The sequence below is a fragment of the Artemia sp. Qi Xiang Cuo genome, chromosome 11 (assembly GCF_049724085.1).
Source record: "Artemia sp. Qi Xiang Cuo chromosome 11, ASM4972408v1, whole genome shotgun sequence".
Taxonomy (NCBI): Eukaryota; Metazoa; Arthropoda; class Branchiopoda; order Anostraca; family Artemiidae; genus Artemia; species Artemia sp. Qi Xiang Cuo.
The window spans coordinates 63,672,252-63,698,075 of NC_142804.1; the positions used below are offsets into that span (position 1 = coordinate 63,672,252).

At 34.0% G+C, this 25,824-nt stretch overlaps 2 protein-coding genes across 6 annotated transcripts in view; one reads left to right on the top strand and one right to left on the bottom strand.

Moving 5' to 3' along the window:
* The window catches only part of LOC148947232 (uncharacterized), a 47,421-nt gene extending 41,302 nt beyond the window's left edge, over positions 1 to 6,119 (top strand). For 3 of the 5 annotated variants that reach the window (XM_089097333.1, XM_089097334.1, XM_089097335.1), the window contains 2 exons: positions 1,871 to 2,137; positions 5,401 to 6,118. In XM_089097333.1, coding sequence (XP_088953459.1) covers positions 1,871 to 2,137; positions 5,401 to 5,855 — 722 coding nt within the window. In that variant the 3' untranslated portion in view covers positions 5,856 to 6,118. Of the gene's footprint in view, positions 1 to 1,870; positions 2,138 to 5,400 lie in introns of all 5 variants that reach the window. The other 2 variants (XM_089097336.1, XM_089097337.1) reach the window with 1 other exon arrangement.
* An 11,986-nt stretch (positions 6,120 to 18,105) lies between these two features.
* The window catches only part of LOC148947233 (uncharacterized), a 31,472-nt gene continuing 23,753 nt past the window's right edge, over positions 18,106 to 25,824 (bottom strand). The window contains exons 2-3 of the mRNA XM_089097338.1: positions 23,532 to 23,798; positions 18,106 to 19,048 (exon numbers count right to left, since the gene is read on the bottom strand). Of these exons, the coding sequence (XP_088953464.1) occupies positions 18,866 to 19,048; positions 23,532 to 23,777 (429 nt within the window). The 5' untranslated portion in view covers positions 23,778 to 23,798 and the 3' untranslated portion in view covers positions 18,106 to 18,865. The remainder of the gene's footprint in view (positions 19,049 to 23,531; positions 23,799 to 25,824) is intronic.

Genomic DNA, 25,824 nt, shown 5'->3' on the forward strand with positions numbered 1-25,824 from the left:
CTCTCTCTCTCTTTCTTTCTCTCTCTCTCTCTCTCTCTCTCTCTCTCTCTCTTTCTCTCTCTCTCTCTCTCTCTCTCTCTCTCTCTCTCTCTCTCTCTTATGAAATTCCTGCTTTCTTTAAATCTTTTCTTATATCATTGTCCCACCTCAATCGAGGACAACCTTATTTTTCCTGTGTGGCTAGTTAATCAAAAGTACCATTTTGGGTCTTATTATTCGCCATCCTTAAACTCTGGGCAAACCATCTTAACCTATCTTTCATTATAGACTTAGATTGTAGGACCGAACAAATTTCTTGTTCAGCCACTTGTTGTTAATACAATATCTCAAACAATCAAACAGAAGGTTGTACGAAAAGTGTGATTCAATCCCGCTTTCTAGGGCTTTGATGAGAGAAACGTTGAGATGGCTAGGGCACGTTCTGCGGATGAAGGATGACAGATTGCCGAAGATTGTCCTTTTCGGCCACCCGTCTATGGCTAAACGGAAAGCAGGCTGTCTACGGTTGGGGTGGGAGGATGTCATAAAGAAATATACAAGGGAAATTGGAACTTCCTGGGAGGGTGTAAAGAGGGAGGCTTTGAATAGATTGGGGTAGAGGAGGAGCGCGCGTAGCTGTGTTGGCATCAGGCAGCTTGGTGCTGCGGTGAATTGTTAGTAGCAGTAGTTGTAGTTCCTAAAATTGTCTTTGTATGATTTATGTGGTAAAAATCTAGTAGATTTTCTTCAAACAGCTTTAGGATTTAGTCCTTGTCTCATGTAGTACTATGCCTTTTGTTTATCACTCATCTATTGTTCTTAAATATACTATCACCATTAACAGTACGACTATTTTTATTTCTGCCGTTTCCGTCATTGGTGTTTGCTAAAGAAATATCAGGTATAGTGAATTTTCAATTGTATGGAATAAAAATAAATCTTTTCATCTGACGGTCCAGAAATAAAAATCCTTTCTGATTTAATTGGAGAAAGTCAAAAGAAATACATAACGGCGAAATGATAAAGTGCCGGTGAAATTTTTTGAATAATATTTTATTCTCATCAGCGTTGCAGGTACTTTTTTGTCTGACGATCCAAAAATAACAAATTAATTCTGGTTTACTCCTCATTGATCCTCTGAAATGTTATCTGTTGCCAAGCCATAGTGCAAATTGGAGAAAGTTAGATGAAACAAAAAAAATGTAAAATGATAAAGCGCCGGTGAATTTTTTTGATTAATATTTTATGCTCAGCAGCGTTGCATGTGGCTTTGTCTGTCGGTCCAAAAATTAAAAAAACTTTCCGGCTTACTTCTCATTGATCATCTGAAATAGTATCTGTTGCTGAGCAACATAAAAATAGGAGACATTCATGTAAATAAAAAATAAGGCAAAATATTAAAGCTTCGGTGAAATTTTTTGAATATTTTATGCTCACCAGCGTGGGCACGTGCCTTTGTCTGACGATCCAGAAAAAAAAATTCTGGCTAACTTCTCATGGATCCTCTGAAATAGTATCTGTTGCTGAGCAACATAAAAATGGGAGATATTCACATGAAATAAACAAATAAGGCAAAATAATAAAGCGCCGACGAAATTTTTAAAGAATAATATTTTATGTTCAGCAGTGTTGCAGTGTTTTTTTTATTACAAAGCTGGAAGCTCTACGAGATTTCTTCGACATCTTGCCGAATTTTGAAAACTGAAAAGCCGATCTCCCATGCGAGTTTAAGCATGCATAAGATGCTATTAAGCATACATAAAATAGAAATTTGCATCACGGTCAGTGTTATTTTGTTCCTTAATCATAATTTTTTTCCCCTTTTTTTTGCCATCAACATTAACACATAAGTATTTTTATTTCTGGCATTTAAGAATTGTTATATTTATAGTTAATAAAGACCTTGTATTGCCTCTGCTAAAGGCTTCTCCACATTCTTTGGATGTGCGAAATAAATATGGAACTTCAGTTAGGCAACTTTTGGCTTTATTCAATGAAAAGCTGAAAAAGCAAGAAATACTGAGGAAGAAATCAGAAGTCAAAGAAGCAAGGATACACTTGATTGAAGAAGGAAATGATAATGACAAAGAATGGGATAGACGAATTGAGGAAGAAGCAGAAGATGAGTATGACCAACATTGGGGAAAATTTGAAAAGGGTTGGTTCTGTTTTCTTTGTTTGAACATTTTTGTTTAATGGTTTGTTTAATCTCCATTTTTGTCTTTGTTAATTGTTCTTGAAAAAGGTTTTCAGGTTTTTAGTTGGGGGGAGGGGATACTTCGCCCTCAACCTCCTTCTCTATACTATATTTTCTAGTAAGTTTAAATTATTTAAAACAATTAAACTGTTTTTACTTCTGGCGCTCACTCTAATAGATTTTCTTGTACATCAGAGCAATAAGTAGAGAATATATTTTTATCGTTTTCTATTTGGATTTTTTTTGTTAGATTAAATCCTTTCAAAGTTTGAAAGTGGGAACTCTCTTTAAAACTTGTCTCAAGAACTGTATTTTTGCTTCTTCTGATACTTTCGATGTTAAGCTTTTTTGGCTTTCGATAAAAATGAGGCGGTTTGAGGTATATTGAAGGTTTAACAAAAACAAAATTATTCTTAGTAGGAAGAAAACATAAGAAATATCGCAAAAAGAGTAAAAAATAGTGTAAAAATCAAATTCCCTGAACAGCTTCCTATATTAACGCCAACAACAAATATGGGCTTACATGAAAATTCCTCTTTCATGATTGTGTAGTATAAGGGGAAAACAATTGAAAACCAGAACGTCATCCATAGAGTAATCAGATCGTGACTGATCGGTAAAATATTAATGACTTGATATTTTGTTATATATCGTATAAACTTATAGCATTATGACGAAGAATTAAATTATAAAACAGTATAGTATTGCGTTCAAAAAATCATTCCAGTTAAGAAAATCGCCAAAAAAAATTTAATTAAAACCAATAAATGCTAAAACGCTATCAAATAGAGCTCATCAGACGGACACCGTCAGCCAATTATTTTTTTGTTTTTAGCTTCAAAATGTAACCCTTATTACAGCTTCATTCTATCTTGCTTTTAAAACTCTGTCTGCATGCTATACTAACATAATAAAATAGTCTCTTGTAGCTCCTTTTATCTTATTCCTTTAACTTCCTTTTCCTTTTATTTTCCTTTTATCTTATTAGAGTTTTCTCAAATAAAAGTTTCGGTAAATTTTTACCAAATCATATTATTGACTTACAAATAATGTGAATATACCACTCGATGCCTCTTTTTATGCTCTTTCCAAATGTAATAATCATTTTTGTCGGAAAGGAATTTTACCCCCACCCGTATATACCAATTCAGGGTATATATTTGCACATTAGGGGGGTGGGGGTAAAGTTTAAATTTACCTCCAATTACCTCCAATTTACCCCACCCCTCTAATGTGGAAATATATACCCTGAATTGGTGTATATAGGGGTGGGGGTAAAATTCATTTCCAACAAAAATGATTATTATTTTTGGAAAGAGCATAAAAAGAGACATCGAGCGGTATATTCACTTTATTTGTAAGTCAATAATATGATTTGGTAAAATTTACCAAAATTTCTTAAAAAATAATACGTTAAATAAAAAATATATTAAAATATGGAAAGAAAGCAATAAAAAATAAAAATAGGTTAATTATAAAATATATTAAAGTAAAATATAAGTTATGAATAACTATATAAGTTAAAAATACGCACCAAACAAAGAAGGTGTAAATAAAATGAATTATTGGTAGGAATGATTGATGCAACAAGAAAAACAGGGTAAGTTCAGGTGTTATTTATCTTTCTTTCTGTTATTCTCTTTCCTAAGGTTCTTCCTTATTTAATGATAATATATATGTTCGAGGGGTTGATATACTCCAAACAAGCGAAAGCTTAAGGAGCGTTATTTTTTTATTTTATTTTTTTACAATAAACCCCGTATTTAAGCTAGTATGAAAATAAGGTGTAGTTGTCTTTGGGAATCAAGAGATTGTTAATGTTTAAATATCTATGGACGAACAGCATTGCCGAACTCAACTAAGTAGTTTTGCTTGTTTATCTTCATAGTTTAACGTAGCAACAATGACGAATATGCGATACTGCCCTAGAAGCTACATATTGAAAAAAATATATATTTTCGAAAATTGCAGTTTGATGTGTAAATAGACATAAGACAAAAGTTCTTTTATTTAGATGTCAAGGTACTTTGACGGAACTAGGCTAGTTTGTAGCCTAGTAGTTTTTTTTATGTTTGCTTAAAAAATCATTTTTCAGTATTGAATAGGGGCTATTGGCCCCCCTCCATTTGGCGCCCCTGCCATCAATAACCTAAGTAAACTATCTATTTTCTCTTTAAGCTCTTCTTGTATTTTGCTGACGATGGCTATAAATATTCAAATCTATTTGAGTGCTATGATGCTGGGCCGATAGGATTTTGCAGGAAAGACATCGAAGGATGGATCAAGGAGCCTGTAAAAAGACCATAGAGGCCACATTCCTTTGTATGGCCTTTAGTTAGGTTAAAGTACCAAGGACACCAAAATTAGAATTTAACCCTTTAAATTAATTAAGTTGAAACTTACGCTACCATATACGTCTAAAAGTTACAAAAAAGCGGAAATTCAATTTTTAATGAAAAAGATCTCCGGATTTTAATACAATTTTTACACTCCCGGAGCCAATTTTAAAAATTAAGAACGTGTGTGAAATATCAGCATAAAATAAGCGGAAAGAATATATCATCATGGAGCTCTAAAAGTGTAACTTTCATTATTACTTTAGCAAAAGACAAACACTGCCATAAATCTAAGCTCTACACTAAATATGAATATTACTAACACTATTCAAGATTAATAACATCAAGTTATTCCTTTATAGGCTCACCTACGAAAACATCTTTTCAGAAAGGCCATTTAGGCCATTCAGTTTTGTTATATTTATCCCTTTAGTTGACTATTGACAATTAAATAAAATTCTTATTTTCATCTGTTCAAAAAAAGCCACTTTTATTTCTTAATTTCACATTTTCCCGCTAGCCTATATTTATTCAACAGGCCGACTAAACAGAATAGGTGTTTCGTCATATTTTTACTGTGTTGCTCTACGATTAGCTGCATACAAATTAGGTATTACAAACCTTGGTAGCGCTTGTTTGTAAACAAGATAAGTTTCCGCTAGAATCTTTCAAGACTCATTTATGGCAACAGTGGACAAGATTTACACAGCAAAAATAATCTTTGTAACTGTATAACAATCAAAAGAAAATCATAGAAAATCTCAGTTTTCAGGTATGAATAGATCGAAAATGGCGCCAGGGGGGAGGGGTGCAATGTTTTCCTTTTGATGTCCTTGGTATTTCATTAAACTACATATTTATGGCTTTAATTTTTATTATATTTTGCAGAGGATGACTATGAATTCTCAAATATATTTGAATGCTATGATGCTTGGGCCGATAGGATTTTGCGAGAAAGACGTCAAAGGACGTATCAAGAGGTGCCCGAAGTAAAATCTAAATGGACGAAAGAAGATCAACAACAGTTCATACGAAAAGAAGAGAAAAAGAAAATATTAAAACTAGAAGAAACATTAGAAAAAAAGAGAGAAAGGTTATACAGAAAACTAGAAAAGGGAGATGTTAAATATCTTCTAGAAATTGACACTGTAGAACTGGGAAATTTGGTTATTTCGGAAATTAAGGGCGAAGAAAAGCTAAAAATATTCAAAGAACTGAGGAGGTTTTGGCATCCAGATAAATTTATTCAAAAATTTGGATCAAGCTTGAATGTAGAAGATAAGATAAAAATTGATAGAAAAGTGACGGAACTTTCTCAGAGAATAAATACATATACTTTATAAGTTATATTAAAAAGATGTTTTATATTATAAATAGATTTTGTACGCTTGACACTGACGTTCATAAATTTGGGTTAAGCTTGGATGTGAAAGGTAATATCAAACCTGATCGAAAAGGTTACGGTACAGTCTCAGGGAATAATACGTATACTTTTTAAGTTATATTTAAAGATGTGTGATGTTATATGTAGACTTCTTTCGTTTGACACTAACATTCATAAATTTTGATCGATTTGAACGCGTAAGATATAATTCAAATTGATTGAAAAGCGATGAAACTCAGAGATTGTATTTCCAACATTTTCTTAGGTTTTACGAGTTGGATTTTACATTTTTATATATTTTTTTTAGAGATAACATATACATATACTTTCAATAAAAAACTTCAATATAATAAATATATATATATATATATATATATATATATATATATATATATATATATATATATATATATATATATATATATATATATATATATATATATATATATATATATATATATATATACATACATATATATATACATATATATATATATATATATATATATATATATATATATATATATATATAAAAGCATTAAACCATACACTTTATGACCTATAGTATCATCTATACACAATTTTTTTTTTCTTAGAGCTCCCTTGAAAACCCGAAACAGGCGACTTTAAAATGTATTTTATACATAACAGTTGTTTATCACCCCCAGCAACACAATATATTAAAAGTTGTAGTTTTCAGGGCTGATTATCATTCTTCAATCATTGTTATACAAAAATTAAACTTGAATTTAAACATTAAGAGTTAAAAGGGAAGTTTAAGGGAGCACTGGATACGACATTAAAACGAAAAGAATTTTATATATTTTTTTTTCAAATCCAAACGTTTTGTGATAAAGAACTGTAAGTAAAAAGTGGCATTTATCAGTATGAACTGAAACTCGAACTGAACTGAACTATGAACTGATCAAATTTCTATGACGATCAGGGGCGAATCTTCAGCATTTTTATTGGAGGGGGCAAGAGGGGTGCATATCCGGATAGTCAAGGGACGTGGGATATATATACAAAAACATTCTCCACATTATTGGGGGAGGGGTACAACTGACCCCCCCCCCTTGCCCCTCTTAAACGACACCCCTGATGACAATATATATGTCAAAAGAAGCTGTTTGGTGCATTGATTATACAAATGTATGCATACATAGAATATACAAATGTATACAATATAGAAATGTATACAAATATACAGTAATTATTGAAATAAATCCATCGAAAGTTCTTAACACGAAAACACTTACGTAGTTTTGGAAAAGGGTAGGGATCTTGATGAACATTCTACCAGGGAATTAAATACTCTGAGAATCTCTAAAGTGAGGTTTTAAGCTCTTATTTATAAGAAATCAGAAGTTCTTGGGTTTTTTTTTTCAGGGGTAATTATATCAACTCAAAAGTCTCGGGATATCGGGAGAGGCTCATTCAAACCGAAATAAAGCTATTGCGCTCTTCTTCCTGTATCCAGGCTTTTTGTATATATGTTACCATGGATGTCCAAAATTGGTTAATGTCCGAAATACCATTTTTCTCTCCTTGGATTCAGTCAGCGTTGCCAGGCAACTTTTTAGTTTAATGCAACGTTTGATGGTGATAGGTTAGGTTTTAACCCATTTCTGAGATTTATTATCTAATTTGATATAACCCAACCTAACTTTAACTTTTACCATCAAAGCTTATATAAGACTGAAAAAGCTGATTTGCCAAGCTAATTGAATCCCGGCAGAGAAAGGGAATTTCGGACATTCACCGGTGAATGTCGACATTAACCAGATTTCGGACATTCACAGTAACATAAATATATTTTGTAGTTTCTGAATCAGTCGAAAACAAAACATTACATTAGAAAACCTTATATGTAGGGTTTTTCAGTGTAAATTAAGTTTTTTTTATAGTACATAAGAAAACCCTAAATTGAATATATTTATGATTTATATTGGCTTTTATTCTGGATTGAGGTCGTTTTTGAACGGCTTTATTCAGCTCTTTTTAGGTTAAACGTAAAATCTCTCTTACAATAAACATTTGGTTGATACCTGGTATCATTTGTGTTAAAGAAGATGGAGGCGTAATCTCTCGATGAAGCGTTAGAAACGAGAACTGTTAGTCTTAAACAGTTATACGTTGGCCTTGAAGTGTCCTTTAAAATTTGTAAAATATAAACTTTAATTTAACCTATTAAGTTTTAAATGTTTATAAAGTAAATTTAAATTAAAAAAAATAATTTTTTTAAGCATGAGGGGAGAAGAATTAATGACAAGATCTATTGGAAAACTAAAAAGAATAAGATGAAAAACATTTCACATAAGCTTGAAAAACCGGTTTATCTTGATTTGCAATAAAAGGTAAAAATAAATTTCTATTATCCAGAAAAATCAGAATATTTTATTTTAAAGCAGCCATGACAAAACGACGCGAATATTTCGCCTGTATTAAACAAGGAGTCTTCAAGGCTAAAAACAAAAATGAAATCTAAAATAATCTATAAAACCAAAAATTAAATGAAATCTAAAACTAAGAAATTAAAAACAAACCAATATCTATATATACAGTTAATACTATTGCGATTGAGCACCACATAAGTATTTGTATACACAGTTGCCAGTTACTTCAATGAGAACACAGAAGCGACAACATTTTTTTCTTTGTTTTTGTCATGGCAGGCCAGTTTGGCTTTATATATTTCTTGTATTGTTATAAAATACATCAAAAACACCCCATGCTTTCTTGTTTAGCCTCAAATTTTTCGATTAGCAGATTTTTTTTACATTAAGGTTAGTTGAGACATAAGTATCTAACAGAACGTTTTTTTCTTTAATTACAAAAGAAACTAAAGAACACAATTTGAGAGTCATGTATGGTAAAACAGCAACTGTTATACATTAAAGACCATTAATGTCTTTAATGAGAGGGTGGACGCGACCCTACCCCCCCCCCTTTAATGAGAGGGGGTGAAATCGTTGGAAACACTCAGTATTCCATCCAATATCATAATGGTATCCCATCCCATAATGGACACAATAACTATGCCCATTTACTATTATGGTCCAAAAATACTACCCTATTTACTAAATGGTATTCTACCTTAAGCGAATTCTGCTACCATCTATCATCTAGTTTGGTTTTGCTCTCTATGTAAATAGAGTTTAACTCCTTCGTGCTATATTTCGTGAATGTATTTAACGAGTGACATTTTGGTGTGTTTCCTTTGTAATTGTAAAAACGGCGTAATTTAGCGTTTATTTTTTAATGCTACGAGTGCTATTGAGATAAATGAATACGGATAGTGCGAATCTACGGCTTTTTTAAAAATCTATTATCAACGTAATATATAAGGGTGTTTTATCTTTGAAGAAAGGAAGAAAAAGGATATTGTGAGAACAATATGAAAATGGTATGCCAAGAAAGTTGAATATCAATATTTCTATGCATATGAAGAAGCTTGCTTTCGTTGATTCCTGCAAAATTTTGTTCTTTTGGGGAAGCGTTTTTTTTGTATTGATTATTAGGTCAGGATTTTAGAAGCAACTGTTCGTAATAAATTGCCTTAAATCGCATTGTCCAGCAAAATAAGGAAAAATAACAGTCGGGGAAAATAGAACAATTTGAACAAAAAACTCTTAGAACTCCCGAAAAAAGCTTTTCCCAGCTTTGCCTCTCACTCCGACTATATGTCTTGGCTTTTTCTCCAATTAGCAATGGCTTGACGCCAGCAACTTGATTTTAATTCAAAAATGGATACGGCATTTTAGAAGCAACTGCTCGTAATAACAGTCGGAAACGGCAAATTTTTGCTGTACACATAATGAAGAAGAAGAAAAAAAAAACCTTCGGCCTATCCACTGCCTTCTTCTTCTATTTAACAGCAGGCGGGCTTTTCAGTATAACTATTTAGCCCTTTTCCTTTTGCTTCACTCTGTGGGCTACAGAGCTACTGGCTTGATTGCCTCATATTTATTAGATATATTCAGATATCTTTCAGCAGATCTTTTGACTCTAGGAGTTCAAATATAAAATGATAGATGTCGATTTCTATGCTCTGTGTGCAGGTATAGTTGGCTAGGCTCTTGGCTGATAGTGGGATTTTGTGGTGTTTGAAGTATTTTAACAGTTTACAAAGCAAGGTATGTTGTGCAGACGTCAGCATATTACATTCAAATAGGCAATGGTCAATTGTTTCATTATTCATATTACAATGCCTGCAAAGAGGGGACAGGGTAATTGAACCACTTGAATTAGAAAGCTTATATGAGAATGCAAGGAAATTTAGTCCACTTGTTCCAGAACGAATTCTATGATAAATTTTAGAAAGATACTTATTGGTAAAGGGGGAAAGGATAGGATTAATCTTATTAAAATTAATATCTGATAGCCTCCATCGGTAGATATCTCTAATTGGGATTGGTCTCCCACTTTGCTGGTCAATATTTATAGCATTTTTTGCTATTTCATCAACCTGATGATTACCACTTATTCCAGAGTGGCTAGGAATGTACTGAAAGTAAGTTTTTATGCCGCTTGAAGCAAGATTATCAATAATACTGAGACAATGATAAGTGTCAATGTCCAACTTATATTGAGGAGCTGAGGCCAGCAGCTCAAGGCTTGATAAAGAGTCGGAATAGATGATAATATTATTCGAATCTTCAATCAAAGGTTGGTTTTGCTTAAGGTGTTCTAATGCCATGATTATGGCATTTAACTCAGCAGACATTATAGATAAATTATTAAATAATCTCTCTCCTATTGCAATTTTCAGGTGAGGAAGGAAAACACCACTTGCTACTTTCTCATCCATTTTTGACCCATCAACAAATATTTGGAAGTGATTTTTATAGGTAATTGTGTTAAGTTCTGCAAATTTTTTCTGGACAAAAGCAATGGGGGTTAAATCTTTAGTCAAATTTGCAAATTCAGTATTTATTATGGGAAATGACCAATTCCATGGAGGGGATTGGGGGAAAGTAGGTGCAATAGACTTTGCTGGTACAGGGAACTTCTTTTGAATATTGGCATACTCGTCTGCAATACCTCTATGCATGGCTGGATTTCTTAACCAATTATGTAATGTGTGTGAGCTATTTGATTCAATTTTTGTAAGATGTTTTAGTCAAGAGAAAGCTACGTCTCTCCCTTATTGTTGTTAATCCACTCTCCATAAGCAGAAACTTGGTGCTTGTGGGTTTCCTAAGACCAAATATGAGACGTATTATATCATTTTGTGTTGTTTCAATTTTTTGCATCTGGGTCTTTGCACATGCACCATAGACAATGAGCCCATAGTCAATATGGGGTCTTATATGTGATTTATAAAACTGGAGTAAGGTTTTCTCCTTACAAACCCAGTGTGTGGAAAGAAGTATTTTTAGTATATTTGCTTTTCTATAACATTTTTTTATTGTGTTTGAAATGTGGAGGTAGAAATTAAGTTCTTGGTCAAGCATGAGACCTAGGTAATTAATATTATTATCTTCTGGAATAGTTGTCTTATTTAGAGTTAGTTTAGCATTAACATGGTTTCGCTTCCGGTGAAATTGGATTATTTTTGACTTGGTGGGTGCAATGGGTAAATCTGAATGTTGAGAGAATTTTTCAAACTGGAAAAGTGACTTTTGCAGATTTGACTGTGCTATCTGAAAGGTGTTGCCAGATGACCATAGCACCAGATCATCAGCATATTGTAGATTCGTGTGGGGTAGGTTCATGTCCCAGAGATAAAGGGCAAAAAGGAGGCAACTGAGGACTGCTCCCTGAGGTAGGCCTTTGGATATTGTCTTTTGGGGTGAAGAGGCTGAACCAACACAATGAAACTTTGCACTTCTATGAAGGATTTAATAAAGGATACTAGCTTAGGAGGTACTCCGAGGTTTGCAAGTTTATTTAAAAGGATTTGGTGGTTCACATTGTCATAAGCTCCTTCAAAATCTAGGAAAGCTGCCACTAGGATATTATTTTTTGAGAAAGATTCATTTATTGCATTTGTTAGCAAAATGAAAGCATCTGTTGAGGAGTGGTATTTCCTGAATCCAGTTTGAGTGTGTGGGATCATGTTATTTTTCTCAACAAACCAGAGGAGTCTGTGATAAATCATTTTCTTCATTATTTTCCCCATCACAGGTGTAATCATTATGGGCCTATAAGACACAGGGTTATATTTTGGTTTATTTTTCTTTAGGATTGGTAGGAGGGACGAACATTTCCATATACTGGGGAACCTAGAAGATGCCCAAGCGTGATTATAACAATTTAGCAGTTCTTGTTTGTATGAAGGTGTGAGAATCTTTATCCATGTAGGGTGTATATTGTCATAGCTACTGCTAGTTTTGGACCTAATATGATGTATTGCATTATTCAATTCCTGGATTGAAAATGAATTAGTTATGTACTCGGATCCTGGGCGTGGTTGGTAACTAGGGTTCATAGGAATTGTGGACAGTTTGCTTTGATTATTTGATGTTAGCTTATTAACAAAGAGTTGCAAATAGGTTAGCCTTTTCATTATCATTGTCATAATGGGTATTATTATGTATAAGCTCATACAGGAGTGGGTTGGGAGAAGTCTTTTTCCCACATATGTGGCTTATGACTTTATGTATAATTGGCTCATTTGTTTCTCTGGAGAGATTATTTGCAAAATTATTCCAGTATTTATATTTAGCATCTATTATAGTCTTTTTTAGATTAGATTCTGCTTGTAATTTTTTAAAATATGTAGTAGGTGTTGTTTTTTTTATGAATTCTGTCCTAGCTGCCTTTTTTATCCTCCATTTATTTAGGCACTCATTTGTCCACCATGTTTTATGAATTTGTTTAGGGAATATTTTCTTAGGTGTTGTCCTGGGGGTGGCATGATTAGCTGTATTTATTAGTAAAGATGTCAACGCTTCAGCATGTGTGTCAACTGTTGTGTTGGAAATGCATGAACTTTGGGTGAGACTTGTAATTTCATCATTTAGCTTATTTTGGAAAATAGACCAATTTGGTTTAGTGTTGATATATTTGGATGTATGAGATAAAGTTTCAGCAGGTTCATTTAGGGAGCAAACTATAGCAAAGTGGTCTGTACATAGACTATCAATTTTATTTATGTAAATTTTGTTCAAAAAATTTAAAGACACAATTTGTAGGTCAATTGTGGAGAAATTGCCACTTTTGGGGTTGAAATAAGTATTCAGGTTTGGAGGGGTAGCAACAACTAATTCATTATTATTTGAAGTCATATGCTCAATAAATTTACCAGCTTTATTTGCTGGTTTATTCCCCCACAAAAGGCTGTGGGCATTGAAATCACCACAAATAATGATATTTTTTAACATATTAGAATTATTTATATAATTAAAGAAATCCTTGGTATCTGTAGTTTGGCCATTAGGGTTATAAAAGCTTATTATGTAGGTTTTTAAATTATTCAGCCAAACACTTATACCAATTACATCAACATCATTTTCAAAATCTGGAAAATTGATGCCACAAAATTTTATATTATTATTAACTAATAAAGCTACACCACCTCCTTTTCTCTCTGAAGATCTATCCTTTCTCATGATAGTATATCCCAGAGACTTAATTTGTTGATTTTGGGTTAAATGAGTTTCCTGGAGGCAAGCAATATTAATTGAATTATTATTCATAAATGATATTAGTTCATTTAGCTTATTTTCTGTGAGTGATCTTACATTCCATTAGAGTATTGATAAACGTTGTGTTATTGATTTATTCTTCATATGACTGTGTATCAATGTTCAGCTTTGTTAAGAGTAAAGCAAGATCTTTTTTTGCTTGAATGAGCATATCATCTGGGATGTATATTTTTGCCAATTCTGCAATAATTTTTATTTTCTGTAGTTGATGTATGTTCATGGCCTGAACTGCATTACAGTTTAGAATGAATAAGCATATATTTGGGGATTGCATTTTTGGTAGTGCATCCTGTTTGTTGTTTAAGGGATTGATTCCTGGTAGTGTTTCTGGTTTGTTTCTTCTTGGGAGGGAGGGCCAGGCTGGCCTCATCTCACCGAACAAGGAGGCTTGTTGGCTTGGTGATTCTTTCTGATAGGGATTTGAGCTAGGGGGCTTAGAAGATGGTGTTTTATATGGGGTGCTTGATGCATTGGGGGCTTTTGACTTGTGGGTTTTGGTTGGTTTCATTACAGGCTTTATTTGTTATTGTTGGGCAGCATTTGATTCCATTGCTGCAAAGGGGTATGGTATGGCCTTCTCTGTTGATATTTGGAGTGTTAGAGCTCTTTTCTTGTATGCAGGGCATAATGATTTATTTGTAGATTCATGTGAGCCTTTGCAATTGATGCATGTAGGCTGAGTGTTGTTGCAAGTTGTCAGCTCTTGCAAGAAGAAGAAGAAGACTGCCTATATCTGAATATATCTAATAAATATGAGGCAATCAAGCCAGTAGCTCTGTAGCCCACAGAGTGAAGCAAAAGGAAAAGGGCTAAATAGTGTTACTGAAAAGCCCGCCTGCTGTTAAATAGAAGAAGAAGAAGACACTGCCTTAAAGCAGCAAATAAAGCTGGTAAATTCATTGAGAATATGACTTCAAATAATAATGAATTAGCTGTTGCTACCCCTCCAAACCTGAATACATATTTCAACCCCAAAAGTGGCAGATTCTCCACAATTGACCTACAAATTGTGTCATCAAATTTTTTGAACAAAATTTACATAAATAAAATTGATAGTCTATGTACTGACCACTTTCCTATATTTTGCTCCCTAAATGAACCTGCGGAAACTTTATCTCATACCTCCAAATATATGAACACTAAAGCAAATTGGTCTATGTTCCAAAATAAGCTAAATGATGAAATTACAAGTTTCACCCAAAGTTCATGCATTTCTAACACAACAGTTGACACAAATGCTGAAGCCTTGACATCTTTACTAATAAATACAGCTAATCATGCTATCCCCAAGACGACACCTAAGAAAACATTCCCTAAACAAACTCCTAAGGCATGGTGGACAAATGAGTGCCTAAATAAATGGAGGATAAAAAAGGCAGCTAGGACAGAATTCATTAAAAAACCATCATCTATTACATACTTAAAAAAATTACAAGCAGAATCTAATCTAAAAAGGACTATAATAGATGCTAAATATAAATACTGGAATAATTTTGCAAATAATCTCTCCAGAGGAACGCATGAGCCAATTATACATAAAGTCATAAGCCACATCTGTGGGAAAAAGACTTGCCCCAACCCACTCCTGTATGAGCTTATACATAATAATACCCATTATGAAAATGATAATGGTAAAGCTAACCTATTTGCAACTCTTTTTGTTTATAAGCTAACATCAAATAATCAAAGCAAACTGTCCACAATTTCTATGAACCCAAGTTACCAACCACGCCCAGGATCCGAGTACATAACCAATCCATTTTCAATCCAGAAATTGAATAATGCAATACATCATATTAGGACCAAAACTAGCAGCAGTTATGACAATATACACCCTACGTGGATAAAGAATCTCACACCTCCATACAAACAGGAACTGCTAAATTGTTCTAATCATGCTTGGGCATCTTCTAGGTTCCCCAATATATGGAAATGTTCGTCCCTCATACCAATCCTAAAGAAAAATAAACCAAAAGATAACCCTGAGTCTTATAGGCCCATAATGATTACACCTGTGATGGGGAAAATAATGGAGAAAATGATCTATCCAAGACTCCTCTGGTTTGTTGAAAAAAATATTATGATCCCACACACTCAAACTGGATTCAGGAAACACCACTCCTCAACAGATGCTTTCATTTTGCTAACAAATGCAATAAATGAATCTTTATCAAAAAACAATGTCCTAGTGGAAGCTTTCCTAGATTTTGAAGGGGCATATGATAATGTGAACCACCAAATCCTTTTAAATAAACTTGAAAACCTTGGAGTACCCCCTAAGCTAGTATCCTTTATTAAATCGTTCATAGAAGTGAGAAGTTTCATCGTTTGTGTTGGTTCAGCCTCTTCACCCCAAAAAGACAATAACCAAAGGCCTACCTCAGGGAGCAGTGCTCAGTTGCCTCCTATTTGCCCTATATATCTGGGACATGAACCTACCCCACACGAATCTACAATATGCTGATGATCTGGTGCTATGGTCATCTGGCGACACCTTTCAGATAGCATAGTAAAATCTGCGAAAGTCACTTTTCCAGTTCGAAAAAGTCTCTCTACAATCAGATTTACACATTGCACCCATTTAGTCAAAAATAATCCAATTTTACCAGAAGAGAAACCTTGCTAATGAACCACTAACTCTAAATAAAACAACTATCCCAAAGGATAATCATATTAGTTACCTAGGTCTCATGCTTGACAAAAAACTTAATTTCCATCTCCACATTTCAAACACAATAAAAAAATGCTATAGAAAAGCAAATATACTAAAAAGACTTCTTTCCACACCCTGGGGTTGTAAGGAGAAAACCTTACTCCAGTTTTATAAACCACATATAAGACCCCATATTGACTATGGGCTCATCGTCTATGGTGCATGTGCAAAGACCCAGATTCAAAAAATTGAAACAACACAAAATGATATAATACGTATCATATTTGGTCTTAGGAAACCCACGAGCACCAAGTTTCTGCTTATGGAGAGTGGATTAACAACAATAAGGGAGAGACGTAGCTTTCTCTTGACAAAACATCTTACAAAAATTGAATCAAATAGCTCACACACATTATATAATTGGTTAAGAAATCCAGCCATGTATAGAGGTATTGTAGATGAGTATGTCAATATTCAAAAGAAGTTCCCTGTACCAGCAAATTCTATTGCACCTACTTTCCCCCAATCCCCTAATCCCCTTCATGGAATTGGTCATTTCCCATAATAAATACTGAATTTTCAAAATGGAATAAAGATTTAACCCCCATTGCTTTTGTCCAGAAAAAATTTGCAGAACTTAATACAATTACCTATAAAAATCACTTCCAAATATTTGTTGATGGGTCAAAAATGAATGAGAAGGTTGCAAGTGGTGTTTTCCTTCCTCACCTGAAAATTGCAATGGGTGAGAGATTATTTAATAATTTATCTATAATGTCTGCTGAGTTAAATGCCATAATCATGGCATTAGAACACCTTAAGCAAAACCAACCTTTGATTGCAAATTCGAATAATATTATCATCTATTCCGACTCTTTATCAAGCCTTGAGTTGCTGGCCTCAGCTCCACAATATAAGTTGGACATTGACACTTATCATTGTCTCAGTATTATTGATTATCTTGCTTCAAGTGGCATAAAAAATTATATTCAGAATATTCCTAGCCACTTGGCATAAGTGGTAATCATCAGGTTGATGAAATAGCTAAAAATGTTATAAATATTGACCAACCAATTGGGAGACCAATCCCAATTAGAGATATTTTTTAATGGAGGCTATCAGATATTATTTTTAATAAGATCAATCATATCCTTTCCCACTTTTTAAATAATTATCTTTCTAAAATCTATGATCGAATTTGGTCTGGAACAAATGGACTAAATTTCCTTGCAGTCTCGTATAAGTTTTCTAATTCAAGGGGTTAAATTCCCCTGTCCCCTCTTTGCAGGCATTGTAATGTGAATAATGAAACAATTGACCATCGCCTATTTGAATGTAATATGCTGACTTCTGCACAACATACCTTGCTTTGTAAACTGCTAAAATACTTCAAACACCACAAAATCTCACTATCAGCCAAGAGCCTAGCCAACTATACCTGCACACAGAGCACAGAAATCGATATGTATCATCTTATATTCGAACTCCTTGAGTCAAAAGATCTACTGAAAGATATCTGAGAATATTTAATAAATAAGAGACAACCAAGACAGTAGCTCTGTAGCCCACAGAGTGAAGCAAAAAGAAGAGGGCTAAATAGTACCAACTGAATAGCCTGCCTGCTTGGAATTAGAAGAAGAAGACACTGCGAAGAAGTGGAGAGAAGAAGAAGATGACTGCGTGACTGCTTAAACTGGACACGGAAGAAATGGAATGCCTAGGCGCATTTTGCTGCAAGAAGAAGGATGCATAACGAAGAACCTCTTAATTTAACCTTAATTGAAGCTCTTAAAGTTTAGGAAAATAAAAATAACCTTGAAAAAATAGAAGAATTTGAACAAAAAACTCTAGAACTTAATTTTCATTCCGTTCTTATCGTTGTTTCCTTTACAAAAAAAAACTTTCTTTCCACTTCCTTTACAAAATAACAAACTTTAAAAAAAATTATCAAAAGTATGTTTATATGCATATTTATTACGTTTTTACGAGTTGGACAAACATTTCGGGGGGGGGGGGTCAAACCCCTACCCAGCCCTAGATACAGCCTTGCTTTAATTTGAATTGAAAAAATTTAGTTTTTTAGGTCCTGCTATTTAGATCCTGTTGAAGTTTAATTATTTCACGAGTTAGTGACGTTTGCTCAAGAAACATATAATGCCATCTGTATTTGTCGGTAAAATAAATTGATGCGCTTTTAGGAATGACCTAAATATTTTAACAAAAAATGACACTAGTTCTTGAAGCAAATATGGAATTTTTATCAATTTTAAACACAATTATGCCAATCGGAGAAATTCAACTCCTTACAGAATCTATAAGAAAAGCTGGGAAATGTAATCTAACATCAAAATAGTCTCATAGTGTTTTTAAAGTTACTTTTGCTGAACATTAAAATTTATTTGGAATTCTAACACCTAGAAGAAAACTGGTAAATGGACAATAATAATTTTATTTCAAATGGAACGTATCGTGTTCGCAGTAAGACATTGTAAATAAACTATAGATCACGCCAGACAGAAAAATCCAAAAAAAGTAAAAAAAAAACCATTAAATGGGCAGCAAAACTTTTTGGGCAAATGGAATGTAACATATTCAGAGTAAGGCACTGCAAATTCACATCGTTCATCTAATACATAACAGCCTCTTTAAAACTCAGAAAACATATTAGACAGAGAAAGCTGATAGCAAGTCCTGTATCTTCTGTCGTCGTCTCTGGTTCAGTGCTTCTAACTCCTTTATGCCTTTGATAAGTTCTGACATACGTTCACAACCTTCAGCCAAAAGGAGGTCATTCTTATCATGTTCTCTCTTCAAATCCAATGCAATTTCATCAACAAGCACATCAATCTGTAAAGAAAGCAGAAGTTGACAAGCAGTTTCAAATATTTCACAAGCTTTGAGTGGTCTTAATAACTGAGCCACAATGTAATCATACTTGTGGATCAAAACAAATTATGCAACACCACAGCACAAATAATGCCTGATGTGCAAAAGTTGGTGCATGATCAGAGGTCTTGGCTGAACCTATATAAGGCAAGAAAGCCTTACTTGTGACGCTGTAGTAACACTTGTGACGCTGCAGTAACACTTGTGGTTCAAAACGAAATTATAAGAGACCACAGCATGGATAATGCATTATGTGCGCATGCATGATCAGAGGAGGTCTATGCTGAACCTATGTAAGGCAAGAAAGCCTAGACTCCTTAAAAGAAATTTATTTTTTGATTTTAGTCAAAAATTCGTTGTAGTCGCAGTCACACTTGTGACGTTGTAGTAACACTTGTGGGTTAATACGAAGTTATGCAAGACCGCAGCATGGATAATGCATCATGTGCGCATGCATGATCAGAGGAGGTCTAAGCTGAACCTATGTAAGGTGAGGGAACCTAGACTCTGTTAAAGAAATTTATTTTGTGATTTTAGTTAAAAATTTTGTTTTTTCAATTATTTTTTGAGCAAGTTTGTTTTCTTTTTATTTGTTTTATATTGCATTTTGCTGCTGACGGTTGTTGAACATATAGCCGAAATATTCGAATAATTTATATTACCGTGTTATTCATTGTCTTCACAAATTTCCCCGTTATCTTCTCCTTTTTTGTATGATGGAAAGACAGCGTGGTCTTCGTCGTTAATTAGATCAAAGGAATTTGTTTGGGAAGGGAAGGAGGGGCAAACAATTTTGGAGGGTGGATTAGGTCCAATAAATCCCTACTCCTTAGGCAAGAGATCTCTACTCCCTTTGTAAGACCCTGCCCTGCCACTCTCTTTTAAATTGTAGTGTAATTCTTATAACTGACAAGCCAGAATTAAGAGGCAACTAATTTTTAAATTAGAAAATATTAAAAAGAGCAGCATTACTACTATTGGAAGTTTTGAAGAGCAGTTTGACTGTTTTTTTGGATCCATCTGTATGATAAATCTGAAAAAAAAAATATAGTATTAGTAGATTTTTAAACATGCTTTTTGTCTTCCTATTTTTCAAGAAACGCGGTCCTTTAATAATCTTAATATACATTGTAAGAAAATTTGCATGGTTTTAGAAAAAAAGCCCCCCTCCCCCCTAAAAAAAACGGGCAACCTAGATAAAAATTACACCATCAAATAACAGAGATCAGACAACATTGGAGCAGACTTCCAATCGTTAATATATCTGCTCCAGTCTATAAAAACATGAAGTTTCCGATTTTTTTTTTCAAGAATGACAGTCATAGATGCAATCTAATTTCACTTGCAAGCATATTAATCCCAATTCACGAAGATTAGGGGCAGGGGCTTTTTGTTTTTTTTTAAGGAAAATAAAAAGAATGGATTTTTTACAATGAAAATTCCATTAAAAAAGCGTTTTTCAAAATATAGGGTTGGCAAAGATCTAGGGGAGGGGGGACATGTCCCCTGTCCTCCCTCAAATTAACGCCACTGAATTTATCCATAAAAAAAGAAGCTGACAAACGGTTTCCAATGGTTTACAAGCCTTGAAAACGCTTTTAGTTATTTTATGCAAAACAAGTCAATACAATTTTTTTTTGTTAACGAGAAAAATAAAATAAATTATAGTAACTAAAACCAAAACACAAATTAATTTAGTCACAGCAAATAAAATGAGAAGAAAAACAAAAATTAGAAACATGAAACAGGTGCCTACCATTAATTATAAATATTAATTAAGTGCTTGACTTTGCCACCCTAGCCGAGTGGATGGCATGCTGAACTTGCTATCCTATGTTGTTTGGAACGGGGGTTCGAGTCCTAGCGTTGCCAGTCCTTTGGCTTGGGGTGGGTGGCTGCTCTGCAAGCTCAATCGACGCAACTCGGGGGTGCTTACGGTTAAACAAATTCACACATAACATGCCAGGCAAGGTAAAAACGCTTGGTCCTGCTGCAAGAACAAGTAACTATACCACTTGGTGTGGCAAGTACAAGCCATTTGAATTTTTGTTGTTGCCTTTTCTTTGAAGCTTAACAATTACCTATTTTTTTTCTGAAGCGAGTTTACTATTTGAAGCTTTACTGCTAGTTTAAAATAATGCAACGCGAATAAATAAAAAAAAAATAATAAAGAAAAGAAGAATATTTTTTCACCTGTAATAAAGATTAAAAACTCATAAATCTACAGCAAAAGCAGTAGCAGTAAAATGACAAGGGATAATTTTTAGCCTAATACTAAGCCAAAGCATTACATACTCAGATAAACAAGGGCAAATTGATTCAAGGGTAAAGCTGTTTTATTAAAAACTTTTGACCTAGATAAAAATATCAACTTAGTTACCGTATATACTTAGAAAAACTTCTGAAGCTTATTAATATTAATTTTTTTAATGCTGAAATGCCCGTGTTGGCTTAAGTATTACTGCAGTGAATAAATATATTACATTTCTGATTACCTAGTATATTATCTACTCAACTAAAATTCATTTTTGCACACAAAAAAAATCCAAGCCTTTTTGGAAACTTTTAGCAAGACCTTTCTTTCATTGGAAACATTTTTTTTTTAAGTTTCATGAGCTCTTTTATTCCGGGGGCATGTTCATGTAACTTTACCAAAAAAAGAAGAGAAAATCAGAACAAAACCACACCGCCTTTCGAAAATATGAAAACCAAGGAAATGAAATGGAACAAGCAATTGTCTTAAAATACTGATTAAAATAAAACCTAGTTGAACATTTTGGCTATATGACCAGTAGCTATCTTTAGCAAAGTTCAAGGCAAAAAACAAAGAGATCAATAAAAATCTAACTCATTAAAAAAACTCGTATTGAGACCAGGGACGTCCCGTGGGGGGGAGGGGCGCGCCACTCCTCCAAAGTTTTTGGTATTCGGTAAAATTTTCGCCTTCGGCGAAAATTTCGGCAGAAATTTTGCAAAATTGCCCGAAATTTAGCAAAATTCTTGATTTCGGCAGAAAAATTCGGCATAAATCTGGTAGTGATTCGGTAAAATTTACGAAGATCACCCCTCCAATGAAATGAGTCTCAGGATTGAGACTCATTAAACTAAAGCAAAAACTTACCAGAACCTTAGATTCATTACCTCAAAAACCTTCAGCTAAGAGTCCTAGATGAGCTTTTGTGAAGTGATTATGCCCAGATTTAATTTTGTTTTAAATTCTTAGTTTGTCTTTACTTTTATTGTAAATTTGTTTAAGAAAGTGATTTTTCTTTAGTTCCTTTGTTTAAATGTTTGCCTTTCATTTTGTTGAAGGCAGCGTGGTGTTTTTATTCTTACGTACGTTTGTGTTAAAAAGTGTGCTTTAATTTTATGAGATATTTTCTTAAGCCGGGGAAATTATTCCATAAGAACATGTCAGAAAGGAAAGCCAAGATTAGTCAACTTCTTCATCCACTGTTTCATTTATCTGTTTTCATTATCTTAAATTTTGAGCCGAAAAAAAAACAGGTTTTTGAGTTTCAACATTTTTATGATGTAATGATTACGTAATGCTGTGGTCTTGCATAATTTCATTACATGAACCTATGTGGTGTGGCTAGGGTTTCCAACACCCAGGACAATGTCAGTCCCCTCATCATTCCTATCAGAAAATAATTAGATCATAGTATGGACGAAAAAAAAAGAAAAAAAAGTAGAAACCTCAGTTTGGCATCTCCTCACAGGCTGCGCCTAGGGAGCCTTCCCCTGATGCCCCCTAGCTATGCCACTGCAGTCTCTGAAAATAGGAGAAAGGATTAAATGCTTAAAAGTACACTTTTATGCCCCAATGCACTTTGATCTTTTTCTGTATCTTCTGGAGAGGGAAAGAATGTATCTGTTATAAAAAAAAATAGGCTTCAAATTTTAATTTGGTTTGGCATATCTATTTGGCTAGGAATAGCTTTCCTAGTAAGCATAAGTTTCATAATAGGGATAGACAAGGCACAAGCTTCCTTTGCAGAAATACTCTAACATCACACTTACACAACTACCCCCAAACTTGCAGAATACAAAGGGAAGAGGCTGTTTTATTAGAAAACTAATGTTAGTGAAAGGTCACAACCCCCCCCCGCCCTCCCCCCCAAAAAAAAAATACCTTTGAAACCCACTTTTTAAAATTCTCATTGTGAAGACTGGGGGGTTAGGGTCCTCCATATGAACATTAAATTCTCTATCTCTACAACATATTTTCAGGTGTACAAACAACATCAGTTATATTAATGATTATTATGTTGATAACCCTCTCTTTATGTTTTGGTCCTGGTTGCCTATGGTAAAACAGTGTTCAAGGGTGTATTTACTAAAAAAAATGGGGTCCCAAACACAAGCAGCATAATCAGTGTTAAATCTCAAAGAGATAAAATTGTATGGAATTTGCAAAAAAAAAAAAAAGAAAGAAAAAAACCTGCTGATGTAAGCTGCTTCTCATTCCATCCAGAGTTTCAAAATCTTCCTGTCTCTTTTTTGATACTTTGTTCAACTTTTCCTCAAACTTATTCTGCAAGTCACTTCCTGATCTAATTTGTTCTGAATACTTTGGTGGATCAATACAGCTGTCATCAGTTGAAAAAGCAACTTGCCGACGTTTATGCTTGGTTTCATGTGCATTCAAATCAATATCACACAAAAGGCTTCTTTTAGTACTTGCCATGGTCCAAAGAAATCTTTAAACCTGAAAAAAAGTCAGTGCTAGTTTTACAGTAGTCCTATGACAAATTGGGCATCATGCTAGGGGTACTGCCACATACCTATAGGAGATTTTCTACAAAAGTATAGAAAGAGTTAACCAATACAATTTAATTTTCCTATGTTAAGTTTTACTGGTCTTATAGAAGAGTTTAAATCTCCCCCCCCCCCCAAGTTCCAAGGCGTCAGCACGCAGTTCATCTTAATTTAGTTGGCACATTATTTTTATCCCCCCCCCCAAAAAAAAACAACCTGAAAACCCCAGCTTCACCCCCTGAATTCTACCCATTATTTGCAGCTATGGTTGTGAGTAGCTGTGTTTGGATCAAGATGGAGCAGCTTGGTTTGGTTTTGTAAAAGTTTGAAGTTGGTGACTACATCTCCTATTAATTTTCTCTGGTAAATAAGTGTGGGTAAATGTAGCATCTTCAGCTTTTCCTGATAAGAGAGCTTTGTACAACTGCTGACAAGTTTTGTTGCTTTCCTTTGCACTTTTTCCATTGAAGCTCTTTCTCCTTTGTTGACTGAACAGGCTACCATAACGCAATATTCCAGTTTAAGCCTGACTAAACCTTTGTAGAGTTTGCTAATAACTTTCTTTGTTCTGCTGGCTAAGGTTCTCTTGATGAGTGTAACAACTTGTTGGCAGAGCTGACAATAGACTGGGTGTCAGAAATGAACATAAGTTTATAATTAACAGTGATGTCAAGGTCTCATTTTTCTGGTACTGCAAGAATCTGTCTATTTACATTGTTATCCTCCCTAAAAAAATGCTGTCTTGGAGACCCTAAGTAGATGACTCTGCACTTGTCAATATTGAATCCAAGAAGCCAGCTTGAAGTTCATGTTATAAGCATATCAAGGTCGATTTTGAGATTGTTGCTATTGTCAACATCATGGTATATTGGACCTATCAGTTTTGAGTCATCACCGACAAGGCTGAATATATTTTGTTATTTTTTCTGTTGCATCATTAATGTAGGCGCGAATCTTGGAGAGGGTTGGTGCAAAAACTATTCTCTGGGGTGTGCTGTTCAAGACTTGTATTGGTTCCAACAAATAGATATGTCCTCCAGGACCCACAATAATAAAAATTTGAATATAGTCATTCAGAAACTCCGTAATCTAATCAATGACAGCTTTGTGCATCTCTATGGCATCATATTTGACCCGGAGGTATTCATAACTAACTTTACTGGAGGTCTTGGATAGGTAAAGAAGCATGACGTCAATAGGGATATCTTTCTCCAGTAGGGGGCTCCAGTATGGACCCATCTTGTCCCCCAAATAAAAATGCTGGAGCAATGCCCCTGATGTTGACCATCGTAAATAACCTCATTTGCATTTAGGTGGCTGTTGATTGCTTCCATTATTTTCCAGATAAAGGATTGCTTCCATTATATAGGTGTGATTAGGTGTGATAGGTGTGATTGCTTCCATCATATTAGGTGTGATAGTTCCAAATGTAAAATCAGGCATTGGATTAAGGACAAATAAAAATCCCTCAAGCATACAGCTTTGTTCCCCTTACTAATGTCAACACTTCTACTAATGTCAACACTCAACATATTCCATTACAGGTGAGAAATCCAGATAATCAAGTCAGACTTACTGGTCAATGGTTGCATGGTTTATCTTTATTACCCTTTCTGAAATTGGTTGAACAAAACACTGGATTAGGTATTAACAATTGTAAGCTGTAGACACAGACACACACATAATTATGTCTTTGGTTTATCAAATAAATTCATGATTATTATCTGATAGAATTTATTTTCAAAGTTGAAGCTTCAAAATAAAATGTTCTAATACAAATTACCATACTTGATAACAGCTAATATAATGTATCTTCATTCTAACACAATTCAAAAGATGACTCAAAGGTCATATAGTTAAACGAAATGTCTGTGAGAATGTAAAAAACTCTACTGACCAAACAGCAAGGGCACAAAATTAATCAAGATTCCAAGGCTAGGTCTAGAGTAACATGGATTCCATTTATGAATTACCTG